The 27,701-nt window shown below is 46.0% G+C and overlaps 1 protein-coding gene across 2 annotated transcripts in view; it reads left to right on the plus strand.

Moving 5' to 3' along the window:
• The window catches only part of insrb (insulin receptor b), a 101,900-nt gene extending 88,655 nt beyond the window's left edge, over window positions 1–13,245 (plus strand). For both annotated transcript variants that reach the window (XM_015365480.2, XM_015365481.2), the window contains 11 exons: window positions 480–760; window positions 1,337–1,476; window positions 2,219–2,378; window positions 2,642–2,741; window positions 3,647–3,714; window positions 4,033–4,262; window positions 4,831–4,941; window positions 5,591–5,750; window positions 6,156–6,285; window positions 6,712–6,846; window positions 7,386–13,245. In XM_015365480.2, the coding sequence (XP_015220966.1) occupies window positions 480–760; window positions 1,337–1,476; window positions 2,219–2,378; window positions 2,642–2,741; window positions 3,647–3,714; window positions 4,033–4,262; window positions 4,831–4,941; window positions 5,591–5,750; window positions 6,156–6,285; window positions 6,712–6,846; window positions 7,386–7,740 (1,870 nt within the window). In that variant the 3' untranslated portion in view covers window positions 7,741–13,245. The remainder of the gene's footprint in view (window positions 1–479; window positions 761–1,336; window positions 1,477–2,218; window positions 2,379–2,641; window positions 2,742–3,646; window positions 3,715–4,032; window positions 4,263–4,830; window positions 4,942–5,590; window positions 5,751–6,155; window positions 6,286–6,711; window positions 6,847–7,385) is intronic.
• The last annotated feature ends 14,456 nt before the right edge of the window (window positions 13,246–27,701 follow it).

A 27,701-nucleotide genomic window follows, 5' to 3' on the forward strand; every position in this document is an offset into this window, starting at 1 on the left:
TGTAACCTGAATGGAAATAATCACCGATGAAGTGAAGATGCACCCAACCTCGTGATAAAAAAAAGCTGAAGCAAGAGGTTCTCAGCACCGGTGCCGGGGAACCACACACCTGCTGGTTTTTTATTGCAGCAGAGCGCACTGAAATGTGTCAGGTCAATGTGTCTCTCATCAAAGCAGCAGGTTGCTTGGTTAGGCAGGGTTTTTTTCTTCTCAGAGGATGGAGATCGGCTTTACCTAAGCACCGTAGTTACAAAGACGCCCCCTGAGTGTTTAAGTACTGAAAATGGAGCTCAGATTAGGCCTGCGATTTGGCCTATCAAGGGTTCAGTTATTTATGCAGGAGCTCAGGTGTGTGGGTCCCCAGGCCAGGGTTCAGGGATTACAAGGGTCGCAGCCTCGGGCGGCTGGGGCAGTCGGACGTCTTTCTGCGCCCCCCACACCCTCCTTTCTCACTCCCTCTGTTTTGTCTGTTGGCCCAGGCCCTCCAGGCGCAGGAGGTCGCTGGGCGCCGTGGCCAACAGCACCATCCAGCGGTTCTTCACCACGCCGTCTACCCTCCCCAACGCCTCCACGACCCGCGGGCCCGAGGAAGAGGAGGGCGCCAAGGTGGTCCTGACCGTCCACGCCAAGGAGTCCGCCGTGATCTCCAGCCTGCGCCACTTCACCAGCTACCAGATCGAGATCCACGCCTGCAACCACCCCACTGATCCCTCCCGCTGCAGCATGGCAGCCTACGTCAGTGCCCGCACCATGCCAGAGGGTACCGACCTTGCGCCATTCTCTCCTCCCTCCTCCCTCAGTGTTCCCACTGACACTGACCGTCGTGTTGCGATCGGAATTCTTTTTTTTTACAAATAACACAGGCCACGCCATTTCCGTCTCGCTCAAAAACACTTCAGCGTACTTAAGAGTTGTGCTGTCCTAACAATAAATCATTCTAAGATTCTCTGACAGAGGTCTGTTCTTTTAAGGAAAAGAGCACATCGCTTCTATCCTTATTCCGTGTGAATCATGTTCGGAAATGGACAGCATTATTAGTTTGTATGACATACAGTATAATTCAGCAGTTAACCCAGGGTTGTTTCAGGACAGGCCATCGAAGAGCACTCCAGCACAGCCTCAAGAGAAAACAAGTTAAAAATGCTACGTCTATCAGAATATTTTGTCTTTGAATCGCAGTCGGTTTTAGCACTTTTGTTTTTTAACCAGCTGTCGTGCTTTTAAGACTCATTTCCGACTTAACCCAGGCAGCGTGCATCTCGCGGACATTGTGCAGATTTTCTTGCCTGCAGCCAATTCCTCTTCCTGAGCAGGTTTGCGTCTCGTTGTCCCACAGACAAGGCCGATGATATTGTGGGCCAAGTGACTCACGAAGTGTTGACGAACACTGTTCACATCAGGTGGCAGGAGCCCAAGTCCCCCAATGGCATGATCATACTGTATGAGGTCAACTACAAGAGGCTGGGAGACTCAGAGGTAAGCGTGCCCTGGCACAGGTGTGTGTATATCTTTCCAGGTCTCTAGGAGGGCCTAGTGATTAATTGTCTTCCCGCTTGAACAGAGCGAACCTGGGAGGGTGAGGTCTGTCTCTCACACCTGTATACATACAACTTTGTCTCTGGTCCTCTGATCCATGTGGTAGTTCAAGTGTCATGGTGACGATTTTGTCTGACAACGTGTACTTTTGTTTCTGTTTCAGTGGTGAGAAGTTTTAATTGCTTGAAACTTAGAAGTATGCTTGGATTAAGTATATTACACCCCAGTTTAAAATAGAGGATTATTCTGGAGAGTTATAGTCATGCCTCTGGAAACAAAACAGCTGAATATGTGAGGTTGTGTGATAAGATTCCTGTGAACCAGACTGTCTCATCAGGCTGGCTAGCTTTTTTAAATGCATGAAATTCCAGAATGTGTTGTTTTTTCTGATCTTATTTCAAGCATTATATAATATACGTTATTTGTGGATCTTTATCGAGGTTCTCAAATTACAGTATTGATGTGATACAATTCAGCTTCTTTTGGAAATTGCTCGTTCATATTTTTTTTGACAAAACCTAGAGGTGAAATCATAAGGGACCCTAGACGACTGTATTTATCTTCTTCTATTTCTAATCAGATAATTATGAGTTACCCATAATATAGCGTTACCACTTGAATCTCTGGTAAAGATAGAGCTTAATCAATGTGGATTAAACACTTCTCCCAATTCCATTTCCAGGAGTTGCATCACTGCGTGTCCAGGAAAAGCTATTCTGTTGATCAAGGCTGTAAACTGAGAGTTCTGCACCCTGGGAACTACTCTGTCCGGATTCGTGCCACGTCTCTGGCAGGGAATGGGTCATGGACAGAGCCGACGTATTTCTACGTTCAGGACCCCAGTGAGTCTTGTGTTGAACTATTTCTTTGAGAGCAACCAGATATTTATGGTTCGGGAAAAAAAATATGGAAGCACTGCCTTGAAAAACAGTTCTAAATTAGGAGTATTACCTTGACGATTTTCCCGAACACTCCCTTCCTGTGTCTTTCACCTCTTCCACGGTCAACTGCAGTTCCCCAGGTTTAAGCTAGCTTCTTTGAGAGGGGCTCTGTCACTTGTGAGTGTTTTGTGGTTTCATGATTCCTGGCTTACACCTGTTCCCAGGAGATCCATCCAGCGTTATGAAGATTGCCATCGGCTCTGTGATCTGCATTGTCCTCATTCTTGTTGTGGCTGGCGCGGTCTTCATGGTGGTGAGGAAGAAGTGAGTGCTTTCAGACCTCTTCTCATTTGCAGGGCTTGTCTAGAATTGTGGGTAGTAGCCAAAGGAGCTGCAGAATGTTGAAGGGCAAGGGGGAGGCGAGATCACCCGGTCCTGTCGCATAAGTTTCCTTCGGTTTTCATATGTCAGTGATGAGCAGGGTTGCCCAAAAATCCCATTTTAAAACCTTTTTAAATGGGGGGGCAGGGAAGGATGAATTTGGATCTGTCCTAGGAAAGTCTTTGCTTTATAGCAATTCAGACTCTCAACGTGCAGTTATGTGTACCCCACCACCATCAGTGGGGAGCCCCTTCTCACATCCTTCCCCATCCCAGACTTCAGTCAGATTGGTGTGTCAGGGGAAATGTGATTAACTTTGCAGCCCTGGTGTTGCATTAATAACTGATCCACTGGTGTGTGCAGCACTCTGTTTTGTGGGTTCCAAGCACATGGATTGCCTCTACGCAAGACCATTTCCTGGTAGATTGTCTTTGGTTTTGAACATCACGCAGACAGACTGCAGTCCCCATGTGCTTCAGAACCTGAAGCCCTTTTGTTCTGGGTGCTGGTGATCTTTTGGATTGATCACAGCTGTCCAAGGTGGCTGTCCTCTCACATCCACAAAACAGAGCTCTGCACACAGCAGTGTATCAGTAATCAATGAAAAAGGAGGGATGCAGAGTTAATTCTATTTCCACTGACATACTAATCTGACTGGAGACTGGGGTGTGTTTGCCTGCTTTTTGGCGGTAGCAAGCCAGACAGTGGGGCGGGCAGAGTTTGGTTGAACTGGAGACACCTTTACATGGAGAAGGCTCGAGCCCTAGTCTTTCCTTTTCCCACCTCGTTTGGGACGAGGAGCTGCAGTAGCGGCTGGACCTGACAAAATGTTGCTTTTCCTGTTCCAGACAAACTGAGGGACCCACTGGACCTCTCTACGCTTCCTCCAACCCAGAATATCTGAGTGCCAACGACGGTAAGGCCACCCGTTGTCATGAATTGAGGTTCTTCACTGTTCTTTTCCTGTTTGAAAAAGGCTGTGGTAGAGAATTGATGGCCTATAAATAGAGCTGAATTCTAAACAGGGTTGTTATCATTCAGTGCTTTCAGGTTTTCCATGTAATTTGACGCCATGCCGAGAAAATTGACAAGTGTTGGCACATCTTCATTGTGACAAGCCCAGACACTGGCTCTGAAATGGCCTCTGTTTTTGCATTGCGCGATTCGGCTGTGCGACCCCTGGGGGATTGTGGGGCCCGGCTGAAACGGCGTGCGCGTCTCCCGTTGCTTGCAGTGTACGTGCCGGACGAGTGGGAGGTCCCGCGGGAGAAGATCGACGTTCTCCGAGAGCTGGGCCAGGGCTCCTTCGGGATGGTGTACGAGGGCATCGCCAAGGAGATCGTGAAGGGGGAGCCTGAGACCAGGGTGGCGGTGAAGACGGTTAACGAGTCGGCCAGCCTGCGGGAGCGCATCGAGTTCCTCAACGAGGCCTCGGTCATGAAGTCCTTCAGCTGCCACCACGTGGTAAGAGCAGGAAGCAGGCACTTTGCCTTTCTTTCTTCTGGCAGCTGTTTGATAAGCTATTTAATAGGCAACGCTTCTTTTTATCATAAGTTAATATTATATTCTTAAGTAATTGTGTGTTAAATTAATGTCAATGCCTTACCATTTTCTTAACATTTAAAATATACCAGAGAAAGTAAGTTAAGGCTTAGCTTTAGCCTTACCTGTAGGACACAGTTTACCATAATTAATGAAAATATAAAATCTCTCCAACTTTAATTTATGTGCACAGCCTTCCCAAAAGCATCCTTAATTTTAGTTAATTGAAAGTAATAGTGCTTCCCTTATTATGATGGTAATATATAGTTGCAACTTCTGATACAAACGTATGCCAGACAGAACAAAGGGTTGTCAGAGAAGCGCGGGTGTCTCTGTTGATTTCAGAGCCTGTTGCTGTGGGATTTTGGCACTTTAAAGACAGTTTGTTGGAAGAACCCTTTCCTTCACTAAGGCTCTAAACAGCGAAGAGGGAGACGGGTGGGTAAGAGGAGAACCTTCGGGGGTGGTAATGGGCTCTCTGCCGCTGTAGGTACGTCTGCTGGGAGTGGTGTCCAAGGGGCAGCCAACGCTGGTGGTGATGGAGTTGATGACCCACGGAGATCTGAAGAGCTACCTGCGCTCCCTGCGGCCTGATGCTGAGGTATGACCGACACCTGCTTTACAGCAGGGGTTCTGTGTAGTGTGTGGCTCTACAGAAAAGACTGGCGTCTCTTGAGAAAAACAGAACACGAGATTGCAAAACAGGGTGCAGGTGAGAGCAGGCTGTTCTGGCCATCCTGCTCATTTTGTTGCCAGTAGCTCATTAATCCAATTATCTCATTGATGCATTCATCCTTCCCAGTAATTCCTGTCTGGCTTCCTCTGACTGTCGCTACTGACTCTCTTACTGTTCAGAGCTTGTGTCAAGCAATCCAATGCAGCTGTGCATTCTTTTATTTTCTCAGTTTTCTCATTCAGCTCTTTCTTGAAGGAACCAGTGGAATCTGTGTTGAAAGCGTGGCTTTCCTTTCCCAGACGTTCACATTCCTTTGTGCAATGCTATCGGTCCTAAGTTCACACCCTCGTTGTCCACTCGTGTCCTCAGGTCCTTGTTTGAAATGTCAGTCCTGAAGCATTTTTCCTGGTTAACTTTTGGATTTAGTGTAGATCTGCGAAAGCAAGGTCTTCAGCTGTGCAGGCCACAGTCCTGCTGTGGCCTTGTGTCCTGGCTTGGTTGAAATTATCGGCGCGTCTGTCCTTCAGAGCAAAAAAACAATTTTGATTTTGGATCTCTATTCTTGTCTGTGCAGAATAACCCTGGCCGCCCTCCGCCCACTCTGAAGGAGATGATTCAGATGGCAGCAGAAATTGCGGATGGCATGGCATACCTGAATGCCAAGAAGTTCGTGCACAGGGACCTAGCAGCAAGAAACTGCATGGTGGCAGAGGACTTCACTGTGAAAATTGGAGGTACTGTCGAATGGCCTCGTCTGCAAACACTCTGAATGCCCTCTGATGATGAGGGGACTGCCTCGGTGATGTATGCCTTCTGGGAACAGTAGACTCCTGGAAAAACACAGATACATTGCAACTGAGACAGCACTCTTAATATGTTGCACATTGAACCTGTTGTAAGGGTTATGCAAGATAAATTGGACTGGATCCATCATTTGAGCTGGATCCTTTCTTTGTCTTGAAATAAAAAAAGACAAGCCGCATGGGTATAGCAGATCCCGTACACAACGATTGCATTCTTTCTGATAACTCCTTTCTGGCTCCCACTGATACTGCCTGTCCAAACCTTACTCTCTTACTGCTAAGTATGACCAGCAACCCAATGCAGCTCTGCATTCTTTTGTTTTCTGAATGTTTCAGACTTCGGCATGACGCGGGACATCTATGAAACGGATTATTACCGTAAAGGTGGGAAGGGCTTGCTCCCAGTCAGGTGGATGGCTCCTGAGTCCCTGAAGGACGGGGTCTTCACAGCTCATTCGGACTGCTGGTGAGTCTTCCCTCCCTTCCAGAGCGTGGAGGTGGGGGCGCGGATGTCGGTGTCTCTCCATCATTCTCACAGGTCACCCCCTGCCTTGTTAAAATGCACAGCCCGGGCTGCCACCAGGCATCGGGTTTAGAGGGCTTGGCCGGACCTGCATCCACAGCTCCGTTCAGGCAGGTGACTTTGCAGAAGGCTGGCATATGCACCACTGGAAGAAGAGAAAATCTGATAGACCCCACCCATAAATTGAGGATTCCTTTGTAATAGCACTCGGCTTTTCCTACATGCATATTTCAGTTTTACTCCACATGGTAATTCTTTGTCAGAGTCGGCGAATGTCCATCTGTTTTAAGAGGGGATTTGCATGCGTGCCGGAGCTATTAGCAAAGCTAGGAGCACTACTCCTCACCACCTGTGTGTTGCCTGTTCCAGGTCGTTTGGTGTGGTGCTGTGGGAGATCAGCACCCTGGCTGAGCAGCCCTACCAGGGGCTGTCGAACGAGCAGGTCCTCAAATTCGTCATGGATGGAGGGTATCTGGACCGACCAGACAACTGCGCAGAAAGACTGTGAGTGCATTTCATTATTGATTCTGTTTCTTTCTCATCAATGTTTTATTGGGAGATTCAAAAGGAGAAATGATTGGTAAGGAGAAAATTAACGGCCTTTTAGCACTCAACGGAGCGATCAGAAAAGTGCTTTACTTTTTTAATTTAAAGCACTTCTTTTCTGATAGGATGGTCAGTCTCTGGGGGAAATACGGTCTTTACATGTTTACCCTTTAAGCTTGGTTGCTCTATGCTGCGCATGAGCCTTTGTTAAAATAAGCATGTCCATTCTGCAGCAGTATACCACAGCTGAAGGATGTTAGAAGATATTCCTTCTGCAAATCTCTGTGTGGTCTGTCTCCTTGCTCTCTTCCACAAAATTTCAACTTCTGCTTTCCTGCATTCCTTCATCATCAAACTGCTGTGGCTTTAATCTCAAATCAGAGCTTGCCGTTTCATCGATTTGAACAAAATGCAGCCTGTTTGAAAAAAGCCGAAAGAGACCTGGGAGATGCATGCTCACTTTCCTCTGCCCTTTCTCGCACGGCTCTGCCCTGCAGACACAACCTGATGCAGATGTGCTGGCAGTACAACCCCAAGATGCGGCCCACGTTCCACGAGATCATCGAGATGCTGAAGGACGACCTTCACCCCAGTTTCCAGGAGGTGTCCTTCTTCTACAGCGAGGAGAACAAGCCTCCCGAGACCGAGGAGTTCGACATGGACTTCGAGAACATGGAGAGCATCCCCTTGGATCCCTCCTCTTACTCCCAGAGAGAGGAGAGCCTCGGCAGGGACAATGGGCCGTCGATGGGTCTGAGGGGCAACTACGAGGAGCACGTGCCCTACACACACATGAACGGTGGCAAGAAAAATGGCCGTATCTTATCCTTACCCAGATCCAGCCCTTCCTAACATTTCCTCTTCAAGTTTTACTCATTTATAATTATTTTATCATTATTGTTTTACAGAGGCCCTACAACAGATCTCAGGACTTTTTTCATTTTTTTTTCTCTCCCTCTCTTAGCTACTACAGCACGATGACACCATACGTTTTACCTTTTAATCATCCGCGTCACCTTCTCGACTTCTTTCTTCATGCGTTTTTTTTTTTTTCCCCCACAATTGCCAAGTTTCCAGACTGGTCAGTGGAATTAACTTTGAGCAGAGTAAGCTCAACCAACCAGTTAGCGAAAGGCTGCTTGAGCATAACCTCCTCGGCCTGCTTGTCCTTTCGCTTACAGCTCGAGGTTTGCGTTTTTCAGAGGAAGTGGCCTTGATATCTGTGCCCTACAAACAGAAGTGTCTATAAATACTTGTGTTCATTTCCTTTAAAACAATGACAAAATTTGGAACTGTGGGATGGCATAAACTGTCTCTTAGAACAAATATCATCTACTTTTTGAGGAACTTTTTTGTTGGCCTGTTTGTCCTGTTATATTTTTATGCAGAATTCCAAACTTCACTCAGAGCCCTTGAATCGTTGATGTTTTTTCAGTTTTTTTTCTTTTCCATTTCATTTGTGTTTTTCTCGCGTTACGGCTGAAGGATATTTAAAAGTTTTTTTTTTTAAAGAATGGACAAAAGAGTTCCTCGGATTGACCAATAGCTGCTGCTTTGATATATATTTTTTGTGGGTATAGAAGATCATATATATATTGTTTTTTTGTACATAGTTGATATTTTGGTGTTTTTATCACAGAGGCTTTGCTGATCTTAGAGGTGTTTTTACATTTCTCTCTCTCTTTGTATTGTTCCCAATTCAGAAGTCACACTAATTATTCTTTGAACCTTGGACGCCTGCAGATTACCGTCTGTTTCCAAGCCTGTGCACAGGGTCAGCATGTGTTGGGTTCTTGGGCTGCTCCTTAGCTTCCAGAGCACATGTTTTTGTTTAAGACCAAATAAAATCTTCACTTTCAGCTAAAACCCGAACCCCCTTCACAGAGAGTTCACCGGCGAGCTCGTTTTCCTGCACAGAATCACACTGCTGTTCTGGAATTCCCTCTGTTAGTCTGCATGGACTATTTACTTCAAAGTCTTGAAAACGAACAAATTGGGCTGTTTTGCTTTTTAACTAGTGATGAACCTGCACTGGTGCTGGCTAGCATTGCATTAAGAGCAGTTAGACGTGCTTATCCCATTAAGTAGCTACAGGGCAAGTTGTTTTTCATGTTTTACACAGCAGTGCATGAGATTGAGATTTTATTTGGTCTTAACGTTGAGATATCCAGTTAGGCAGCCCATGGCCTTTTTTACTTGCAAGCTCCAGTTGACTGGCTAAGCTCTCGTCGGACAGTTTGGTGAGGAAGTACGGGGTTGTGTTCCTGTGAAAAGCTCAGCTCCTGTAGCACTTCACTAATAATTTGACCGAGGCGCCGTCAGTACCTCGTTATCGTTGACCGCTGTTTTTACAGATGTTGGAGAAAGTGCTACACCCACTTAGAGAGCCCTATTGCCCTCTTAGAGCTCAGTTCAAACTGTTCTGTAGCATCCCAGGCTCTCGGTGATCAGGTTTAAGCTGTATCGCTCACATTGAGGTAGGCAATGATGGTGCCTTTTTGTGTCTCCTCATTTCTTTGGATCACCCCTGACAAGGACAAGACACATTTCCACCCTGAAATGTTGATGATTGTCAGCCACTGGGGGAGGAAGGGTCTTTTTCCTGGCCAATCCCTCAAAAAGCTGCTCATTGCTTGGTCTGTGCACGCAGCTCACAGGGGGTGGGATGGGGTGTTAGGTGTTTAAGAAGCTCCTGCTGACCTGGAGGCTTACAGAGGGTTGTGAGACCTTATGTTGGGGCAGATGGGCTGACATGAGACCGCTGTGTTGCGGGGAGCTCTGTCAGTGCCTGCTGTATCACCTGACCCCCCCCCACAGGATCAGGGCAGGTGGGAGGGTGCAGCACTTTTTCTGAGGTCTGACATTCCAGGACTTTGCGTTTGTCTGTGTTCCACTTGCTCTCTCCTTCTCACTGCTGCTACACTACACTGGTCAGACAGGAGGGCAGGAAAAAATGTAGAATTGCCCCCCCCCCCTCCCACTTTCTCACCTGCTGCAAATGTGATTGAGTTTGAACCGTCTGGACTCTGTTCATTTTCCTCCTCTTTCTGCCAGTTTGTGTCTGTCTGCCTGGTTAATTCCCTGTCAGGTCTGTCCCCGCCGGTTCCGAAATGCCAGATTATTTTTTTGTACCTCTCGTCAGATGGCGCCACTGGTTTGCTCCTGCTTCTCGCTCTCTCGGGGAGCCGCTGAAAGAAATATCGAAACACAGTTACACTACATACCTCAGGTTCAAAATGTTTGTCGCTCTCTTGCTAACCTGCACTTTCTTTCTCTTCCCGTTTCTCTCTCGGCCCACATTTCACGACGCCCGCGTATTGTCGGCCTCCGATTAAGGCTTTGGTGCTCACAGAAACAAAGGAATGACATTTGAAATGTCATTCGAACAACACAACAGTGACAGGGTGCATGCCAGGCTATGTACAGTCTCCCTCTTGCAGAAGAGAAAAGGACCCACCTGTCACATCTTTGCTGTTTTCCTTTAGAAGCCTGTGTTTTTCTGTGGAAATCTGTAGGAAACCTGTAGAAATTAATCTGGAGCAAGGAACAAAAGCTGAGCCATAGGCACATTCAGGCATGTTCCTATAGACCTTTACAGACAGAAAGACATTCCTTTGAATTTTTACCAAATGCAGATGATTTGTCTGGGAACTGTGACTTGATCGACACGTAAGCATGTAAAAAGCATACTGTAAGTCCGTAATGTGGCTACAAATACTGTATCTGGTGATCCAATCTTTGCAAACAAAATTGCCATTTAGGATTTCCACTGAAAACCGCAGGTGTTCCAACAAGGCAACAGAGTACATTTTTATTTAATCATAAGCTTTACTTTTCTGGAGGGCAGTATCTGTCCATCACTAAGTTTCACCATGAAGAAGGGACAGGCTTAGAGGGAAATGCACAGGAGCTAAGGGGAATTGAATGTAATTTTCGTTAATCAGCAATTTGAGCCATCTTTTTTTTTGTTTTGTTTGCAGCGATGTTGGCATTGCGCAGCAGACTTGATTGACACAGTGTATTTTTCTTGGGAAGTGTGTAAATACAGCAGCCTCTGAATTGTGCCTTTCTCATGTTAAGGGGCTCTTCAACTATTGAGGGATGTACCGACTGCAAGCTTTTCTTTCTTTTTTGTGTTTAAAAGAGACATTTATGTAAACGTATCTTATTTATATATATATATTAATTGAGTGGGTTTATGCCTCCTACTAGATTTGGGTTAATCTGTCTTTGAGGTAAACATCCTTCCTGCAAAGAGCTTTGAAAAATGTATTGTGATACCTTTCATCTGTAATAGAGGACTTTTCTCGATATCCAGGAGGGAGTTGTAATGTCAACTGCTCACAAGTGGAATTTCACCAGCTGGGGATGGGTACATGGAGGGGTGTGATAGTAAAGAAATTCCTCTTTTGCACCATGCAAAGCACAGATTGGAAATACTGTACCTGGGTTGTGTTTGTGTCCTGTCGTAAGGTTGATACTGCAACATTGGCTTGATGAATTTGCAGATATGGCTTGCAAATTTTAGCTACCTGTCCACAGAGGGATATCGAGAGAAACCTTTAATGTAACAAGCCATTTGCCAGGCTGATTTATTGAACCATAACTCAAGTGCAATGTGGTTGGGAGCTCTTTCACAAAAGAATTCACCGATTTGCTCAAATTGGAGGCTTACTACGTTGATGTCTCCAATACAGTGTTTGAGAAAGCTGAGCCTAGTTTCTCATCAGAGAACCTCAAGTGTTCTTGCAGCTGTCCGAACAATAAGAGATGGAAGTGATGTGAGAAAAGTAGTCTTTTTCTTTTGAGGCACTGTTCCCTGAGAAGCAAGCCTGACTTCAGTGTGTGAGAGCTATGGTTTAATAAATTTCTGAACTGGCTACTTTTTCTTTTTTAAGAAACAAATTGTCATTATTTTGGAAGCAAAAGATCATGTCTACTGCACTTTGTGGACAGAGCAAGTTTCAGGGCCACAGGTACAGAGGTAATACACAATTCATTTTTTTTGTTCTATGGCTTTGTAAATAATGTGTAATGATAATTTTATCGTGTATGGTGCCTAGTTTTAGTTCAAAAGATTAAGAAGAAAAAAGCTTTTCACTCTAAAGAAACACCCTTGCAGCTCTTCTTACACTACAACACAAAAAATTTAAAAAGAAAGTTCTCACGATTTTGTAATTCAGAGGATTGTCTTATATTTGGAAAGACAAATTAATATTTTATTTATTTTAATACGATAGAAATCACTGTACAAACCCAGTTTGCATTATATTAAAATATAAAAAAAACTAGAAAAAAGTTTTAAAAAGGTATAAAGCATGTGCATTTTTTTATAAAGTAAGGAGGAGCGATGGAGAGAGGGGGAGGTCGTGCGATGAATTTTTAGTTTCTGTCTCAGCACAGTCTACCTCAGCGTGTTGTAAGGAAGTTGTGAAAATACAGTAGAAGCGCAAAGCGTCTCTTGTGGCGTCTCACAGTATTCCGATCGAGGTCTTCTGTAAACACAGAGAGGTCCAGCTGTGGGGCTCTGTTGCTGCCCTGGACGAACAGCACTGCGAAGAGGCCATCAGAGAGCAGCTCCTCGCTCTGAAGCTCTCTCCAGATGTAGGTTTTTTTCTGGGGGGGGTGGGGGGGTGGATGGTGATACTATCTATACCTACTGGTTTGGGAGTTTTAAGCGAGGAGCTGATGAAAGCTTGGTCCCATCAGAAGATTGCTAGGGGAAATGCTTGAAATAGTCAGGCCTCGGACAGGTTTCTTTTAAGCACACTGGAACTCTTCGCAGTCCTTTCAAAAGAAGAGGGAGAGGGTAGGGGCTTAAGTCGTAAAAATGATCATGTTTACCCCTTAAGCTGGTAACTTTAGCAAAATGAGTCCTATATCGATTTAACTTTTTTTTTGCAATGTGAGCTGTTATTGCTGTAATGGTGCAAACATTCTCCTGTCCACTAAGGTCCTGTTCTCTGGATCATAAAAGGTTTCATCTGTCCTTGGAAAGCACTATGAAAAATCAAGTAGTTTCACTTTCCTGTTGCGTTTGCTGTTACTTCTGCTTTTGTTTTGTCCTAACACGTACTAATTATCTGTGATGAACGTTGCCAAACTTTTTAAAACAAACATTGCTAATTTCTGATGCTATTTTCTGCTTGGCTCATGCTTAAGAAGAGTATTCTTTTGGAATGCTCTGTGGGGCGGTTATGATGGCTTTTAAGCACAGGAAATGCAAAAGAACAGAGCCAAGGGGCAGCATTTTAAGATGCTTGGTAACTTGTTGAAATTTGCCAAGGGGCAGTATTAGAAAGCCTGGAATTACATGTATTTATACAGTAATTAAATAAAACGTTAATTTGATGTGTGCATAGTCTGGCTAAGGTGTTGTCTTGTTGGTATGATTTTTTTTAAGCGCACTATACGGTTTTGTTCTTTTAAACCCTCTTTCCCTATCCCCAACCAAAAAAAAACACGTGCATAGAGGTTGCATAATAACCCGCTCGTCTTGTGTAGCAAAGATGTGAAGCCACAGTACACAGGAGTCCCCAGACACACCATCAGGGTTTGTAAGTTTCATTACAGGGCTGCTACAGCGCGGTTGTCCATCTGTACAGAGTGCCCGAAAAACAAAAAGGTCCATCCCGACTCCTGCGCTTGTCTCGATATCCCCTTCCCCATTGCCGGACGATCATCTCCGGTTCTGCCGCGGAAAGGCCACGGGCGTTGTGCTGTCTCGCTGCGCTGGCCCAGATGGTCCTTGGCAGTCCTGGTGCCGGGGCCGTCTCTGTGAGCTGAGGAGTCATGAGGCTGCGCCTCTGGGTTTAAACTTCCCCAGTTTAAGCGGCGTGCCGCTTCCAGCTCGGAGAGCGGGCCTGGGCCGCGCTAGTTTGCAGCGCCGGGGGGGGGGATTCGAAACGGTCTCGCTGTTCCCCCCCGCGGGCCGCGTGTAACACTACGACGTGGTCTCCACGTGCTCTCCGGAGGTCCTTCCGAAACGACGGGCTGCAGGCCGCACGGTGTGCGGACGTGGGAGCACGCTGCCTTCGGGGTATTGCCAGGACTCCCCCCCCCCCCCCCCCCAGCCCCTTAGAGATCAATCGGAGTGATCCAAATTAAAGCAGCTCCCCAGCTGCTCCCATCTGCCCCATCGTCAATACGCTCCGTTCACGTCACGAACGGCTCACCTGCCCCGAACGCTGGAGAAGGGCACGAGTGGCCATACCCCTCTTGTCAAGAGTTTTGTTAGAACTGGAAGCCATACATCACGGAAATGAATAAGTCCATTTATTTTTGCCACACGGAAGGGTGGGGGGCGGGGGGGGCAGATCACGTCACTGAACCAGGGTGCGTCGTGCCACGCTGACCAACGCAGAGTGAGCCAAACGCCACTCTGTTTTTTCTCGCTTGCGAAAAGTTGCTGGGACCTGTTTTTTTTTTTTAAGCGAAAGGGAGTTTCTAGTCTCCAGGCATTCACTTTTAAGCATTTCAAGTAACTTAACTGTCAGAAAAAAAGAAAAGACTTATCATGCTCCGGTCAATCTCGTAGAGTGTCGCACGATGCACCCCCACCTGTATGACTCATGTTTCAGTGGACAAAAATTAGGCATCTAAAGTTGCATTGGCAAAATGGAGGAAAAAATTGACTCTCTCAAGAGGAGCCCTTTGATGCGCGATACAAGAAAGGCAACGCTCTTGTTTGGTTTTTGTCTGTTTTCTAGTTGACTTTTAATTTATGCCTTTTAACTGTGAAGATACCAAGAGCTACCAGGCACTTAACACTGAGGTGGTTGGATTTCTCTGTCAGAATCTGCATGGCCTCCCTTAATTGCTGAAGACTGGAGCAAAGTTATTTCTGAGACCGTTGTGCCCGGACAGTCTCATGGGCCATAAAAAAAAAAACAGCTACAGGATCGCAGGTTAAACTGCTGCAGGGCACTTCAAGGAGGCTCTGCAGAAGGAGCTCTGTCTGGCTGAGTCTTGGGTCGATGCCTGTTCCTGCCCTTCTCTCATTCTTAATAACCAGCGTACTTTTTGCTACCTACTGGTAGGTCTTAGTAATGAAAAACATGTTGCAAAATTACAGATGTGGAGCACTAGGCAAAAATAATTTGAAACTGTGACTGTGAGTTGGAATATCCAACGCTCAGGATTCCCAGGATTGGGTGCAACTCATCCCTCCTTTTGGAATTAACGTGTTTGCGGAAGTGCTGGAGTATTAAGATGTGATTTAAAAAAAAAAAAGATTTCTTTATATGTACTTAAAAAAGGCCAATTGTAGGGTAGTCTTGTTTTTTTTCTGCTTGGCTCCTTGTTACTGTATGTGGATATGTGAATGATTTTCAAGGTGAAAAAGGAGCAGAATCTGTCTCTACTTGGCTTAACCTGGCTTGCTTTGTGTTTCCAATCCAGGATATTTCTGAATTCTTTGTCTTTTAACTGGCACTTAGCTGATATGTTTCATCCTCACTTAAGTTTTATGCACAATCTTACCCCCTGCCATCATCTCCAGCAGCACAAGTCTTAATCTACACTGTTCAGTAATGACTGGAAGCCGTCTTGATTTTGGGCAGCATTTCGATGACAAAATGTCCACATGGTGTAAATATAGAATCCACAAAGAGCACTTTGATCCCAAGTTTTATACGACTGCCTGCCAAATAAAGACAACTTGACAAAGCAAGCTAGAATTTTAGCACAGGTGGAGATCAAGGGATTCTTTTATTGTTCAGAAATGAGTATTACTTTTACAGATGTTAATTTCTATTTTTTTTTAGCCAAAATAGGGAAACCGAATTAAAGTACGTTTCTGACTGTAAAACATGTTTCTGACTTTGTACATGATTAAATTTAACAATGTTAACGATGTTATAGAAGTTTTTCGAAATAAGCCAAGTAGATGTCCCTTGCTTGTGTTTCCCCACTGTTCCTTCAACTCCCTGGGGGAAAAAAAGGTAACAGCAGAATTTGGTGGAACAGTTACCTGTGCAAGGAGTATGGTACCTTCTTCCTCGCGTTTGTAAGCACTTATCCCACGTTGAAAGATCACAGATTCTGAATTTGTTTTCCAGAAAGCAAATATCCAACCGCTCTTTGTCAAATCGTCCAGGATTCAAGTTCTTATGCGAATTTACAGCAAAAACAAAATGGTTACAATACTCCTCAATCCCAAGACTTGATTCCTGAAAAGGTTTACAACGTTTTTACATGTGAAACTGGAACAAGACCACCTTTTTTTTTAAAAAGTTAAAAAATACATTACGTACCAGTGAGACCTTAACCAGAAGTATCAAAACTTTGAGGTTTCTCCCCAACTGAACTTGGAGGTTTTGATATTAATGGTGGCCCTTGAGTTACTCTATAAACACATACTTAAATGAAATTATGCAAACACACTGGTGTATATCCAGTATATACACTTGAAATGCTTGTTGTAAATATACTTCTTATGGGTTCAATGTAAATTATGAAAAAATGTTTCCAGTGTGTTAAGCACAATGTCTTATTGGTTTGTGAATTTAACAGCTGTGCATATTGGGTATTTCGCTAAAATATACTGCTATTTCAACTGAATGGTCTGTTTCAACAGAAACATATTTCTTGTGAAATGCTACAGTCTGAACGAGGGCAGAGTAGTGTCATTGCAGTAAGGGTGTGTGACAGATCATGCTTAATCTAGCCATGGCTGTGTCCTTATTAAACCTGTAATGAGTACTGCCTGAGCCTGACAGTGTGATCCGGCAGCAGGCCAGTGTCTGTAGTGCTGTAGTGATCAGGGCGCTTGGTCACCTGGTATTCTCAGTGGTCTGCTCCAGTTTACACGTGTATAGCAATGGGCTTCAAGCCCTGTGTGGTTGCGTTATTGGTTAAGGTTTGCAATAGTTTCACTTTTTATCTGTCTTTTATCATTTTGCTGCTTATTTTCTTCTCTGTGCACAAAGCTGGTCCCAGAGTATGTGCGTAGTCTCGCAGGATACTTCTTGTTTAACTTATATATATATGTATATGTATGTGCGTGCATATATACATATATATACAGGATCAAAAACCGCCATGATTAATTATCGCTTGACAAATTTTTTTCTACGTTTTCGAGCAGAACCAAGCAGTGACATGTACAGAACATGTTGGAATGAAATGAAAATAAATCTTGCTGTGTGTAAATTATTCAATAATTAACTGTTTATATTAAAATTATGAATAAAATTATCGGAGAGTACTTGGCTTGTGATGATCCTTTCCGTGTAGTGTGTTCTCTCCGCGGGCTGTGGACACAACACAGCCCTTCTGCTGCGTCTTCTGGTGCCCAGAATCTCATCGCCTACTGGTGGAAGAAGTGGGATCCCCTTCTATATGTCCAAGGCTTCGTGATCCTTTGGAGTGAGAAGGAATTATGCACTATGCACTACTGCCTAGGTTTTTAGGCCTTTTTACTCTTCGTAATTCTGTAGCTGTCTTATTAACCATTAAACTTGTCCTATAGGAATCCAGGTCCTGAAGGATTTTCGTCTGCTGGTTTTCTTTCCGTCTGGGCACGGAATCACCTTGATCTGCTTACTTTAGACTTTTTTGTATATGAAGTTTCAAGTTTTAAAAATAACTTAAAGCACGTCATTGTAATAGTTTCACCACACAATACTTTCGTAGTGTAGTGTGTACTCCGTTCCATTTCAGTTTGAGATGACACCACTTTATTGGCCATATACAATTTCTTGTATTAGGAATTTGTCTTTTCGCATACCCCAGCTTGCTCTCCATGAGACACACAGACAGGGAGAGAAGCTGGGGGTCAGAGCGCAGGGTCAGCCATTTATGCGGCACCCCTGGAGCAGCTGGGGTTAAGGGCCTTGCTCAGGGGCCCAACGGAGTAGGATTCCTCTGCCGGCCGCGGGATACGAACCGGCAACCTTCCATCCTGAGCCACAGAGTTCCGCCCTTTAAGAAAAAGACTTGAAAGACTAAAAAGGTTCAGTTCCTACGCTGACAGGCTGAAGGATTTGAACCTTTTTAGTCCTGAACAGAGAAGATGATGAATAAACGTATTCAAAATCCTCAAAGGAGTTGACAAAGGAAATCCAGCAGATTTCTTCAGAATGAACAATGAAACATAAACCAGAGGACATGTTTGAAAGGGATCCTTGGCATCAATTAACTCCTCTTGTTCATCATCGTTGTTCTTAAGAATGCTTCCTTCTTTTTGACTTGGAAAGCTCAATCTGTTTGTAATGGGCACAGATGGGAATAATATTCCATCAATCAATCATCTTTTTTCCTTCTAGTTAAGTCCACTTGCTTACATTTCTGCTAACACCTGACCTGGCACAAAGTTGCCAATCACAAACCTAAAATAATTTAAAAAAAATAAAATATAATTAAAAATAATATAAAAATTCTAAAAAAAAATACATACGTTCTGTCGCTATCCCTTCGCTCTGTTGCGTGCAGTTAAACCTTTAAATCGAGGATTTTTTTCAGCAAGCCTGGTCTGCACGACGCCGCTGTGCCAGCGGGCTGAAACTGTGCGTTTCTGACAAAGCTCTCGTCAGCAGCCAGGACGAGAGACCTGTGCGGGATGCTGTACTTACCACAGGGGGGCGCTGCTGACAAACGCTGTTCTGCGTTCATTGTCGCATTTCTGAGAAGAGGTTAAGGTGACGCTTCGTAAAAGAACAGCGGCCGTGTGGTATTGACTGTGGTTGTGTCTTCTCGACTGCAGGGCTGCAAACTACTCTGTAGGGCGTCCCACTGCGCCGTGTTCCGCATATAAACATATATGTATGCACTTTCTTTGTTTTTTCATTTTCTTCTTGTAAAGGGAACACTGCTTTTGCTTCTGTTGATCTTTAAATGATCTTCTTTCTGATCTTTAAAAGCTCAAATAAGTTAAATGGCCTAAAAAAAGCAAATTATTTGATCCGGGCCTACAGGAAGACTGAAAGCAGTGTGACTTGGGTGTTCTAGTGCAGAATGGATTCACCTTGATGCCCCGGTGCCTAGTCTATGCCCCTGAAGTGCCTTTGTTTGCGCCCCTGACGGAAAACCAGCGGTTTTGGGGCAAAGCAGGTGGCTGACCGTCCGTTCTGAGAAGGGATGGGTCTTGTATGCATCTACGAATCCCAGACAAGTCGCGTTTCAACGGTTCGTCTCATTAGAGTTACATCACTGGTTTACTGTGTCAACCAAAGCTTCCTCTGCGGAGACGGTCTGAACTGTTTCCATGTTGACGTGTAGTGGTGTTGAAACACGCTGGAGAGAGGCCTGGTCCGCCTGACCCAGCCACTGGCTAGTTGCTTATATTGGCAGGAGCATGGTGGGTTGTTTCAGCACTGGGTGAATCCCAGCAGCATGGCCAATTAATCAATTAAGGTGCAATTAGGAAGATAAATGACTAGTTTGGAGGAAAAAGCCCATGCTGCATTTACAAAATATTTAATTTTACCTTTGCTAGGACAAACAATAGGGAAAGGTGATAAAGAAGATTTGAGGCTCCATCATCTGGCTTTTGTCTGAAATCTCTTCTGTGCATCCTATTGATGGCATTATTGATGGGGAAAACATCATGCCCTGTACTTCATTCATGTGTGACGGATGCCGTAACCTTGTGGCCCTCAGTCTCACCTCTCCTGCTTCCAGGGCCCTCCGAGAGGTTGGTAAAACATTTCACACAGTCTGGGGCTCAGTGAAACCATGGAAACCAGGCAAGCCCTGCCTCTTCCTCCACCACTTCCTTGAAGCTGGGCTGCGGAAACATCACAGAAGGCCTGTGTCAGACTTCTGGGTTCACTTGCCTGGTATAAATACCCCAAGACAGATCGGCAGAAGGAAATGGTGATGCCCTGTCACGTCAACCCGTCATTTTAGGTTGGTCTCAGGCCTAGCAGCAGCAAACAGATGGAAACCAGCTATTTCCTCTTTTCTGAAATCCCCCTGTTACTACTGTAAGCACTATGTGCTCATCTGACACTAATAATTCCATTTCGAGATGCCGAATGTTTCAAACTCTTCAGACAGACTGTGTCGCATCTCAATTCGTGTAGCCACGCTCCCTGCTACTGATAATTCTGATCCATGGTGTAACCCTGTGTGAAGTGAGACCTTAGCGTTTTTAATTCACCTTAACATTAGAAAAGGGTAAAAATCAGAGGCCATTTAGCCTGCTTGGTACTGAGTAGCTTAATGACTCAAGGACCTCATCCAGCCTGTTCTTGAAAGAAGCCAGGGTATCAGCTTCAAGAGCGTGCCTGGTTGACTTGTTCCACACTCCCACCACCCTTGCGGCAAAGAAGTGCCTCCCTTTCTCTGATTTAAACACACTTCCGTGTAGGTTCCCCTTGTTCACTGGTTTGTGGAACCCCCCCCCCCCCCCATTCCCCTTTTACAAAAAAAGGCGCTTTTAGTGTACATCTGTGTTTTTTATTTCCAGTCAATTTTAATTGCGTCTTTAAAATCCTTTTCAGAGGTATGGTCTTCAAGTCTTTATTTTCTCAAACAAAAGTCGGCGGACAGGAGTACGGAAGGAAATGATGTCGCTTGTACAGTCACAAACGTTTCATCACACCCTGCTTCACATGCCTTTTCTCTTGCAGGCTAGAGTACTCCCAGCCTCTCCCTGCTCTGGTGTGCTTTGACGGGACAGCAATGACCGATCAGCCCCATGAGCCTCCTAACCGCGAGCGACAGAAATAACGCACGCAATCATAGAAGTCATAATTTATTAGTGTCAGACAGCCATTTTGATATAGGATTCTTTTCAGTACCCACAATAGCGGGTGGACAGCAGTTAAAATGCCAACATCTGTGATCTTCTTACTGCAAGAGGATCTGAGGAGACGTGTTCTTGGACACGGTGTCCCAGGACCGTGCAGGGACCTGAGCTCTGGACTCTGTGAAGCCGGTGGGGGGGAGATTCTGAATGCTGCTCTTGCAGTGTAGGAGGTGGTTGATCTTTCGCTGGAGGGAGATTCTCCTCTTGACTGCTGTCTGACAGGCGGGGGGGCTCCCCCCAGCCCTCTGCCGGCGCCAGCCCCTGCTGCGGCCCACGATCCTCCGCTGTGTTTTCCTCCCCGTCCCCCCAGTCGATGATCTCGTCCCAGCCATCCCAGCACGCCCAGTACTTGTCGTCGGCCCAGGACACGCCGCCCAAGATGGCGGCCGCCACCTTCTTCCTGCGGAAGGGCAGCACCCCATCGTCCGCCGGCAGGGTGCTGTAACAGAGTGGCTCCCGGCCGGGCCCGCCCTCGAACGGCGCCGCGGAGGTCGCCCCCGGGCGCCAGACCCTGAGCTCCTCCCTGTCTGGTCCCCCCCCCGGCCGGCGTCTCGAGTTTCTGCCGCCCCCGCCATGGGCCGGCTTGTTCTCCGAGCGTCCCGGGAAGCCGCCGGAGTGCCCCCGGCCCTGCCCCGCGGAGGACAGGACGGCCCGGGCCGGCAGCTCTGCGCTGGCGGCGGAGTACGGTCTCCATTCCTCGCGGCGCGGCCTCGGGCCTCTGGAAGGAAAGGCCCTGGCGCCGGCCTCCCCCCTGAGCCCCTCTGCCTCCCTGCCTGCCTGCGCTCGGAAGGCCTCTCTGCTGCTGGCGCGCGGCTCTGCACGCGGTTTCTCATTCGCCGCCCCTCCGCCGCCCCTCTCCTGCTTGGTTATGGGGGCCACCCTCCTCAGTATGACAACTTTGCCCCCTTCCCCGCCTCTGACCCCCGCAGGGCCTGTGTCGGGCCCCCCTCCTCGGTCTCGCGGGTCCCCGGTCTCCTGCCCTCCAGCTGTCCCGCTCCCACAGTCCGGCTCCCCGCCGCCTCTCCTCGGGAGCACCCTGGCAGAGGGCAGAGCTCCCGTCTCGGCTGGTCTCCTCTTCTTCCTCTTGCTCGCGTAGGCCTTGAGGAAGAGCTCGTAGCTGGCGCTGTCCAGCCCCAGCCTGTCGGCGCTGCGTGCTCCTCCCTGGGGCCCGGCTGGCCGAGACTCCGGGCCGGCCATCTTGGTGAGATCCGTCCAGCAGTGCTCCCGGGCTGTGGAGCAGGAACCCGCAGGCCGGAGAGGAAGAGAAGAAACGGGAGGTGTGTTTTTTGATTGTTGGCGTTTTGACTCTATTTTGTCATTTGCAGCTTGGTTTAAACCAGAGATCTGATTCCCATGCCAGCCACAAATGACTTAAACCCTGTGCTTGATGGCTGATTTCCATTCCTCCGCAGAGCAATGTGTGATTAGGAAAAAGTTTTTTCCATAACAGGAGCCTGACACAGCAAAGACACATCAGCATAAGTGCTTTGGTCATTGTCCAAAACTATATTGCTGTTTCTAAATACTTATTCCACAGCTACTACTACTAATACATTTTTGAAAAATATTGAAACAAGGAATCAGCCATGGACAAATGTCTTGTATCTGAATATTACTTAAAAAAAGAAATTTAAAAAATTAAAAAATAGAACTTGCTTTTAAATCAAAATCTGAAAGAGCACCTATGGGCTTAAGAAGACACCTTGGCAGCAGAAAAACAGCTGATAAACCACAGGTGCGTCAGTGCAGCACGTTCAGGACCAGTGGGACAGACGTTGCTGTGGCCTCTTGGAGAGATAATTGGAGAGTCTGTTAGCTCTGTTTGCCAGTAACCTAACAGAGCTACATTTTCTGTCACTCCTTCCTGGGATTCTGTCCTCAGAATTCTATGACATCATGTATGACATCATGTAGCCATGGTGACGGTATGTTTGGATTTGGCTGCAGGGATGCTGATTTTGATTATTCAAAATACAACATTTTTCATCTCATTGACTTGTCATCAAGTACTTTTTATAATGCAACGGTGATTTTAACAAAGATAAAAATAAAGTTAAGGAACAGCATACACATTTTGAAAAGGTTTCTCCAGGGGAAAAAGTTGTGAGCTGGAGAGACATTGTAGTATTCCGTTTGTAGCATGTAAACTTAAAAATCAACTAAATAAAGCTCTTCAAGAACAAACTGAGAATCTTTTCTGTTTATATGAGCCTGTCAAAACATAATTGTAAATGATACCATATACCAGTAAAAACAGTTTGTCTTTTAGTTCAGTTCAGTTCAGTTCAAGGTGCTTTATTAGCATGACCGATAGGTACAATCAGTGTTGCCAAAGCAAACCTTTTAACCTGAAAAGGAATACTTACCTGGAGACTGATTCACTTTGGACAGCTGAGGTAGCTGTTGGTATCTATCCTTGGCCTGAGGGAGCACAGTTGTTTCCTGTCTATAACGTCTCCATGGTTACCAGATGATGATGTCCCTGTTTGATGAAGTCATAATTCATTTTCTGACAGTTTTTTTCCCCAGTTTTACACTTATTAGTCCAAAATAACTTTCTTTTTTCCTGTTGCTATAAGTTCAGTTCAGTGCAAATCGTGAACACATTTCCACTGTTCTTCATTGGGGGAAAATATATCTTTTTTGGCATCAGTTGATTAGACTGTAATGATTGTGAGCTTACTTATTTATGGACGGAGAGCATTTGCCAAATAGGGGTGTTTCTACATTCTGTCTGCAATTGCAAGAATTTATCATTGATTCAGCCAAGAACTATGCTGTAGACTGTACATGCAGATGATGAGCCTGGACTTCTCTGCTCTGTGTATCTGCACTGGAATGAAACTGATTGAGAAACCATGCCACACAGTGGGAACTCTCCTGTCCTTGCCTGCAACTGTCTCTGCCCATAATTGCAGACCTCCTCTTGAGAGTTTGGAAGTCCTGTCGTAGCCCAGAGAGATGGCAGGCACCGAAGGTTTTTTTTAAATTTTGTTTTAATGTGGAAACATTTTGGGAAATTCGAACGGACATAACTTTCCCTCCTACCCCCTCACCCCAGCTGAAGAATGCTCCGATCAGATGTGTTAGCAGACGTTGTTAAATGCCACAGAGTGGCCTACCCTCGTCGAGTTCATTCACAGCTGATGTGGAACTTAATCCTTCTTTGGTGGCTATTACTTCTGTCTGGCATCTGAGCTATGGAAACTGCCCTGTTTCGGAGATCAGTAGACACCACCTTAAAATGGAGAGTGACCACATCATTGCTCTCATTGCGTTCAGCCTAATAGGGCCACAGTTTACAAACACAGCATGCAACATGAACACTGCTCCACGTCACTGTTGCCATTACGTTTCAACACAGCCAGTTTCTACCAGCTTTCCTCCAGCAGAAAGACTCTACTGTAAGTGATACACAATCTGTTTTCTTAACATGAGCAGGAAGGCTTCTGGTAATCCGGTCTGTAGAAGGCCAGGGGGGTCTTAGCTGGGTCGCCAGGTGGGTTTCTAAGGCAGGCTTTGTCAGAAGGAGGACAGATACGGAAACGTTTTACGATTCCAGCAAGATTTCTTTTTCCTTTTTTAAAAAAAATGAAAACTCAAAAATAGCTGAAAAGACTGCTCAAAAATACATGGTTCCTCTTTGGAGAAGACGGATGTTTTGTTTTTTTTCAATAAAATTGAAGTTAAAGGAAACGTTGAGTGCACAAAGAAATGACATACGAGGGCAAAGTTCAAATATCTCAGAGTCAGTGCTGTAAAAAAACTCACAGCAGGTATAGAACACAGAAATCAATATTATCACGCATCCTTTCTGCCAAGACACTGTTTCCTATAGGATCTCTCGTTTCAAATCCTCTGTCAAATTATTTTCCAGTATACGACAGAGGACAGCAGTTGGCCCAGTTTTTTTTATTTTTTCGGTTTGGCTGTTTCTAACGCCAATAGAGAATTTTATATTTCCTTCAAATTCTCCGAGACGAGCAGTGAAACTCCGCTTCAGTCGGAACACAACGCTGGGCCTCGGCCAGGACCGTGATTGTCCACTGTGTTGTACTGCACGCATGGTTTAAACACCTCTTCTGCAAAACCCCAGACAGATTGTTGGTGATAGAATCAGGACCGCTGTTATGACCACATTTCTCTCACTTTTCTGCACCGAGTCTCACCTCCAGTTTGCATCAGGAGATAGTCGGTCCTCTCAAATGTGCTCTCGAAGAGGAGATCTGCCTATAGCCTATGAGTAAGCTGCTCGGGCTGCCTTCTTGCCAGTTTGGAGAAGTCAGCTCTAACACGAGTAGATCATGAGTATGTTTTCTGGAGCTTACAGGTACACAGTACAAAGCGAAAATGAATTAAAATTAGACTATATACAGTAGCCTGCAAGTAATGCAGCTTTATTTACTTGAAAGAAACCAAGGCGTTTTTCCTTCAGCAACATGGTTGGGCAGCTTGTTCCACCCCCCCACAACCTTTAGGGTAAGGGAGACACTCCTATTCTCAGTTTTAAGTGCACTCCTGGGTAGTTTCCCCATGTGTCTTTGGGTCCCTGTTGCTGTGGTTCTATTGACGGTCCAGTGGGTGGGCTCTGACAATGCATTCGAAGGTTCTGAATATGAATCCTGCCCCCTCACAGTCTTCTCTGTGAAAGACAAAGGCGTTTAAGCTCTTCTCTTAAACTTTGAAATGAATCAGGTTGCTCTAGTCTGGACAGACTCCTGAGCAGCAATATATTTTCTATGACAGAGCGACCACAATTGTACACAATATTCTAAATGGGGCCTTACTAGAGTCAATTACACCATGCTAATATAACATCTCTTGCTTTGGGTTTGTAGGCATTTAACTTTCCTAAAATTGTGTTTGCTTTTTTATTGTTCTGGTAAATGTAAATGATGTGACAACAAAACGTTTTCCACCAGTGACCTCCTCTAGATCCGTCTTCCCATTTTGCATTTGGAAAGTAATGTTGTTGTCAACTGCAAGCAAACCCTGTACTCATCTCTATTAAAAGTCATCTGCCCAGCGCTTCGCCCAGTCTTTATGTTTCTCCCACACGCGAATCCAGTGTGGGTGATTTAGGGATCCCCACAAACCCCCCCCGGGAAAAGCCATTCGAAAGGGACCAAAAACAATATCCAACAAAAACAAGGTCTTGGCACAGTCCCAGCTCTAGATCCGTGCGACGTTGCGCTTCTGAGCTGACTACTGAAATACGGAAACCTCACTTTCCGCTGCTGAGCTCATATCTGAAGCCGCAGATTCAGCCTGCAGAAGACAGATCGCAGCAGAGCAGGGTGGGACATTAACAACAGTGTGAAGTATGAAGTGTGTGGTGGCTGTTGAGGGAACATTTTTTTTTTAAGAAGCCCCTACAGGGTCACACTGCCAGTAATGTCAGGTGGGGGGAGAGGGGTGGTCGGGGACGGACTTTTCTCCTTGCTGTCTCATTGAATTGAGGTCAGGCTCATCCTCCCAGACGGAGGAGGCTTCTGTGCCTGCGGGGGGGGCAGGACTGGCAGCTGAAGTTGACACACCTGCCGTCACTTTAGATAAAAGGTGTCGCCTCGGACTCCCCAGTTCACCTCCCCCTCGGCGCGCTTTCAAAACTGTGAATGAGGGAAGCAGGCGGGTTTCAGCAACCAGAGATGGTTGTAGTGAGAGACGTGCTAATCCTGTATGAGCTTTCAGCGAAAGGGGTTCAGTCGTGCAAATAAATGCGTTTCCACGGTTTATCAAAGGCCGGTAGGGACACACGAGTGGGTTCATTGAAGATACACTCATGCCCTACATTCACCTCTTTAGTGTGGGAATCGTTGAACTTTTCTTGACCCAAAGAATGACAAACGCAATCATCTCCCACCGCCTCGTTTTCTTTTCTCTCTCTTTTTTAAAAAAAAAACTAAATGACAACAGGCTCGTTTCCGCGCACTTCGTTTTTCCTTTCGCGATCTGCGAACGGCGGGGAACACGTCTGCCAACAGGAACACCAGCACACGAAGCTGAAAAGAAAAAAAAAGAGGAAGCCGCTTGTGTCAAAACCTGCGGTCAATCGGCACCTCAGCTCTGCTCTCCTCCCCGCCTCTCTTCCAGTAGAGCCCGCTGAGAGCGCGGTGACGGGACGGGATGGTTCATAATTAAGGTCCGGGGTGCGAGCCGCTTTCTCCTGAGCTGGAGTCGCCACAGCCTGTTGGATACCAGTGGAGAGGGTGGGGGAATGTTCTGAACCCGTCTGTAAGTTCATTTGAAGTCCTACTTTTTTTTCTGCAGTGTGTGTGCGCGAATGTGCTGGACGCGGGGGGGGTGTTTAAAGAGCTCGGAGTGTGACTTGATTCTGTCTCGGTTATGCCGCTCAAGGGGAGCTTGGAAAGAGGCGAAATGAGCATATTTGCACCCGCCAGAGCGAGCCTAAGCACCCTTTCAATTGCACTTCGAACCACCGGCATGCATTTGGGTTGGAGTCTGCAGTGCATAACTATACAGCGCATTATTAGCGATGCAGAATCTATAATCAACACCTCAAAGGCATTAACACATCTTAAAAGGCATACATCTGCACAGAGGTGGTTATTAACTGCTGGAGTACGTGTGTGCTGCCCTAGCCATGTCTTCAGCAGGATTTCGATGGCGTCGAACCCCGAGTTGCCCGGTGGTTTGACTTTTGCGCAACGCACCGTCAGGAAGCTGTGCGAGTTATTTTTTAAAAAACTCGGCCGCGTTCGCACCCTGCGTTGTTGTGAAGTTGTTGCAGTCGCTGAGCATTGGCGCACCCTGAAAGAGTGCAATTCACGAAACTATGCTTATGTTATCAGTGATGCAGATTCGATGCTTGATGAAACCTTGTAGCATTCCCTTGTCTGGGAAAAAAACTAAGTTTAGCTGTACAGATTACTGTTGATTACTCTGAAGTATTCTGCAAACTTTGCAATGATGCCACTGTAAAAACTTAATCTGATAATATGTAATAAACTGAATGTATAACGTCGTTGCAAGCGAAGATCCGTGCCTCAGGCGGATGTACAGGATGTGTGTTCATGAGTCCTGTCACTAGAGTTGTTTT

This window comes from Lepisosteus oculatus, chromosome 29 (assembly GCF_040954835.1).
Source record: "Lepisosteus oculatus isolate fLepOcu1 chromosome 29, fLepOcu1.hap2, whole genome shotgun sequence".
Classification (NCBI taxonomy): Eukaryota; Metazoa; Chordata; class Actinopteri; order Semionotiformes; family Lepisosteidae; genus Lepisosteus; species Lepisosteus oculatus.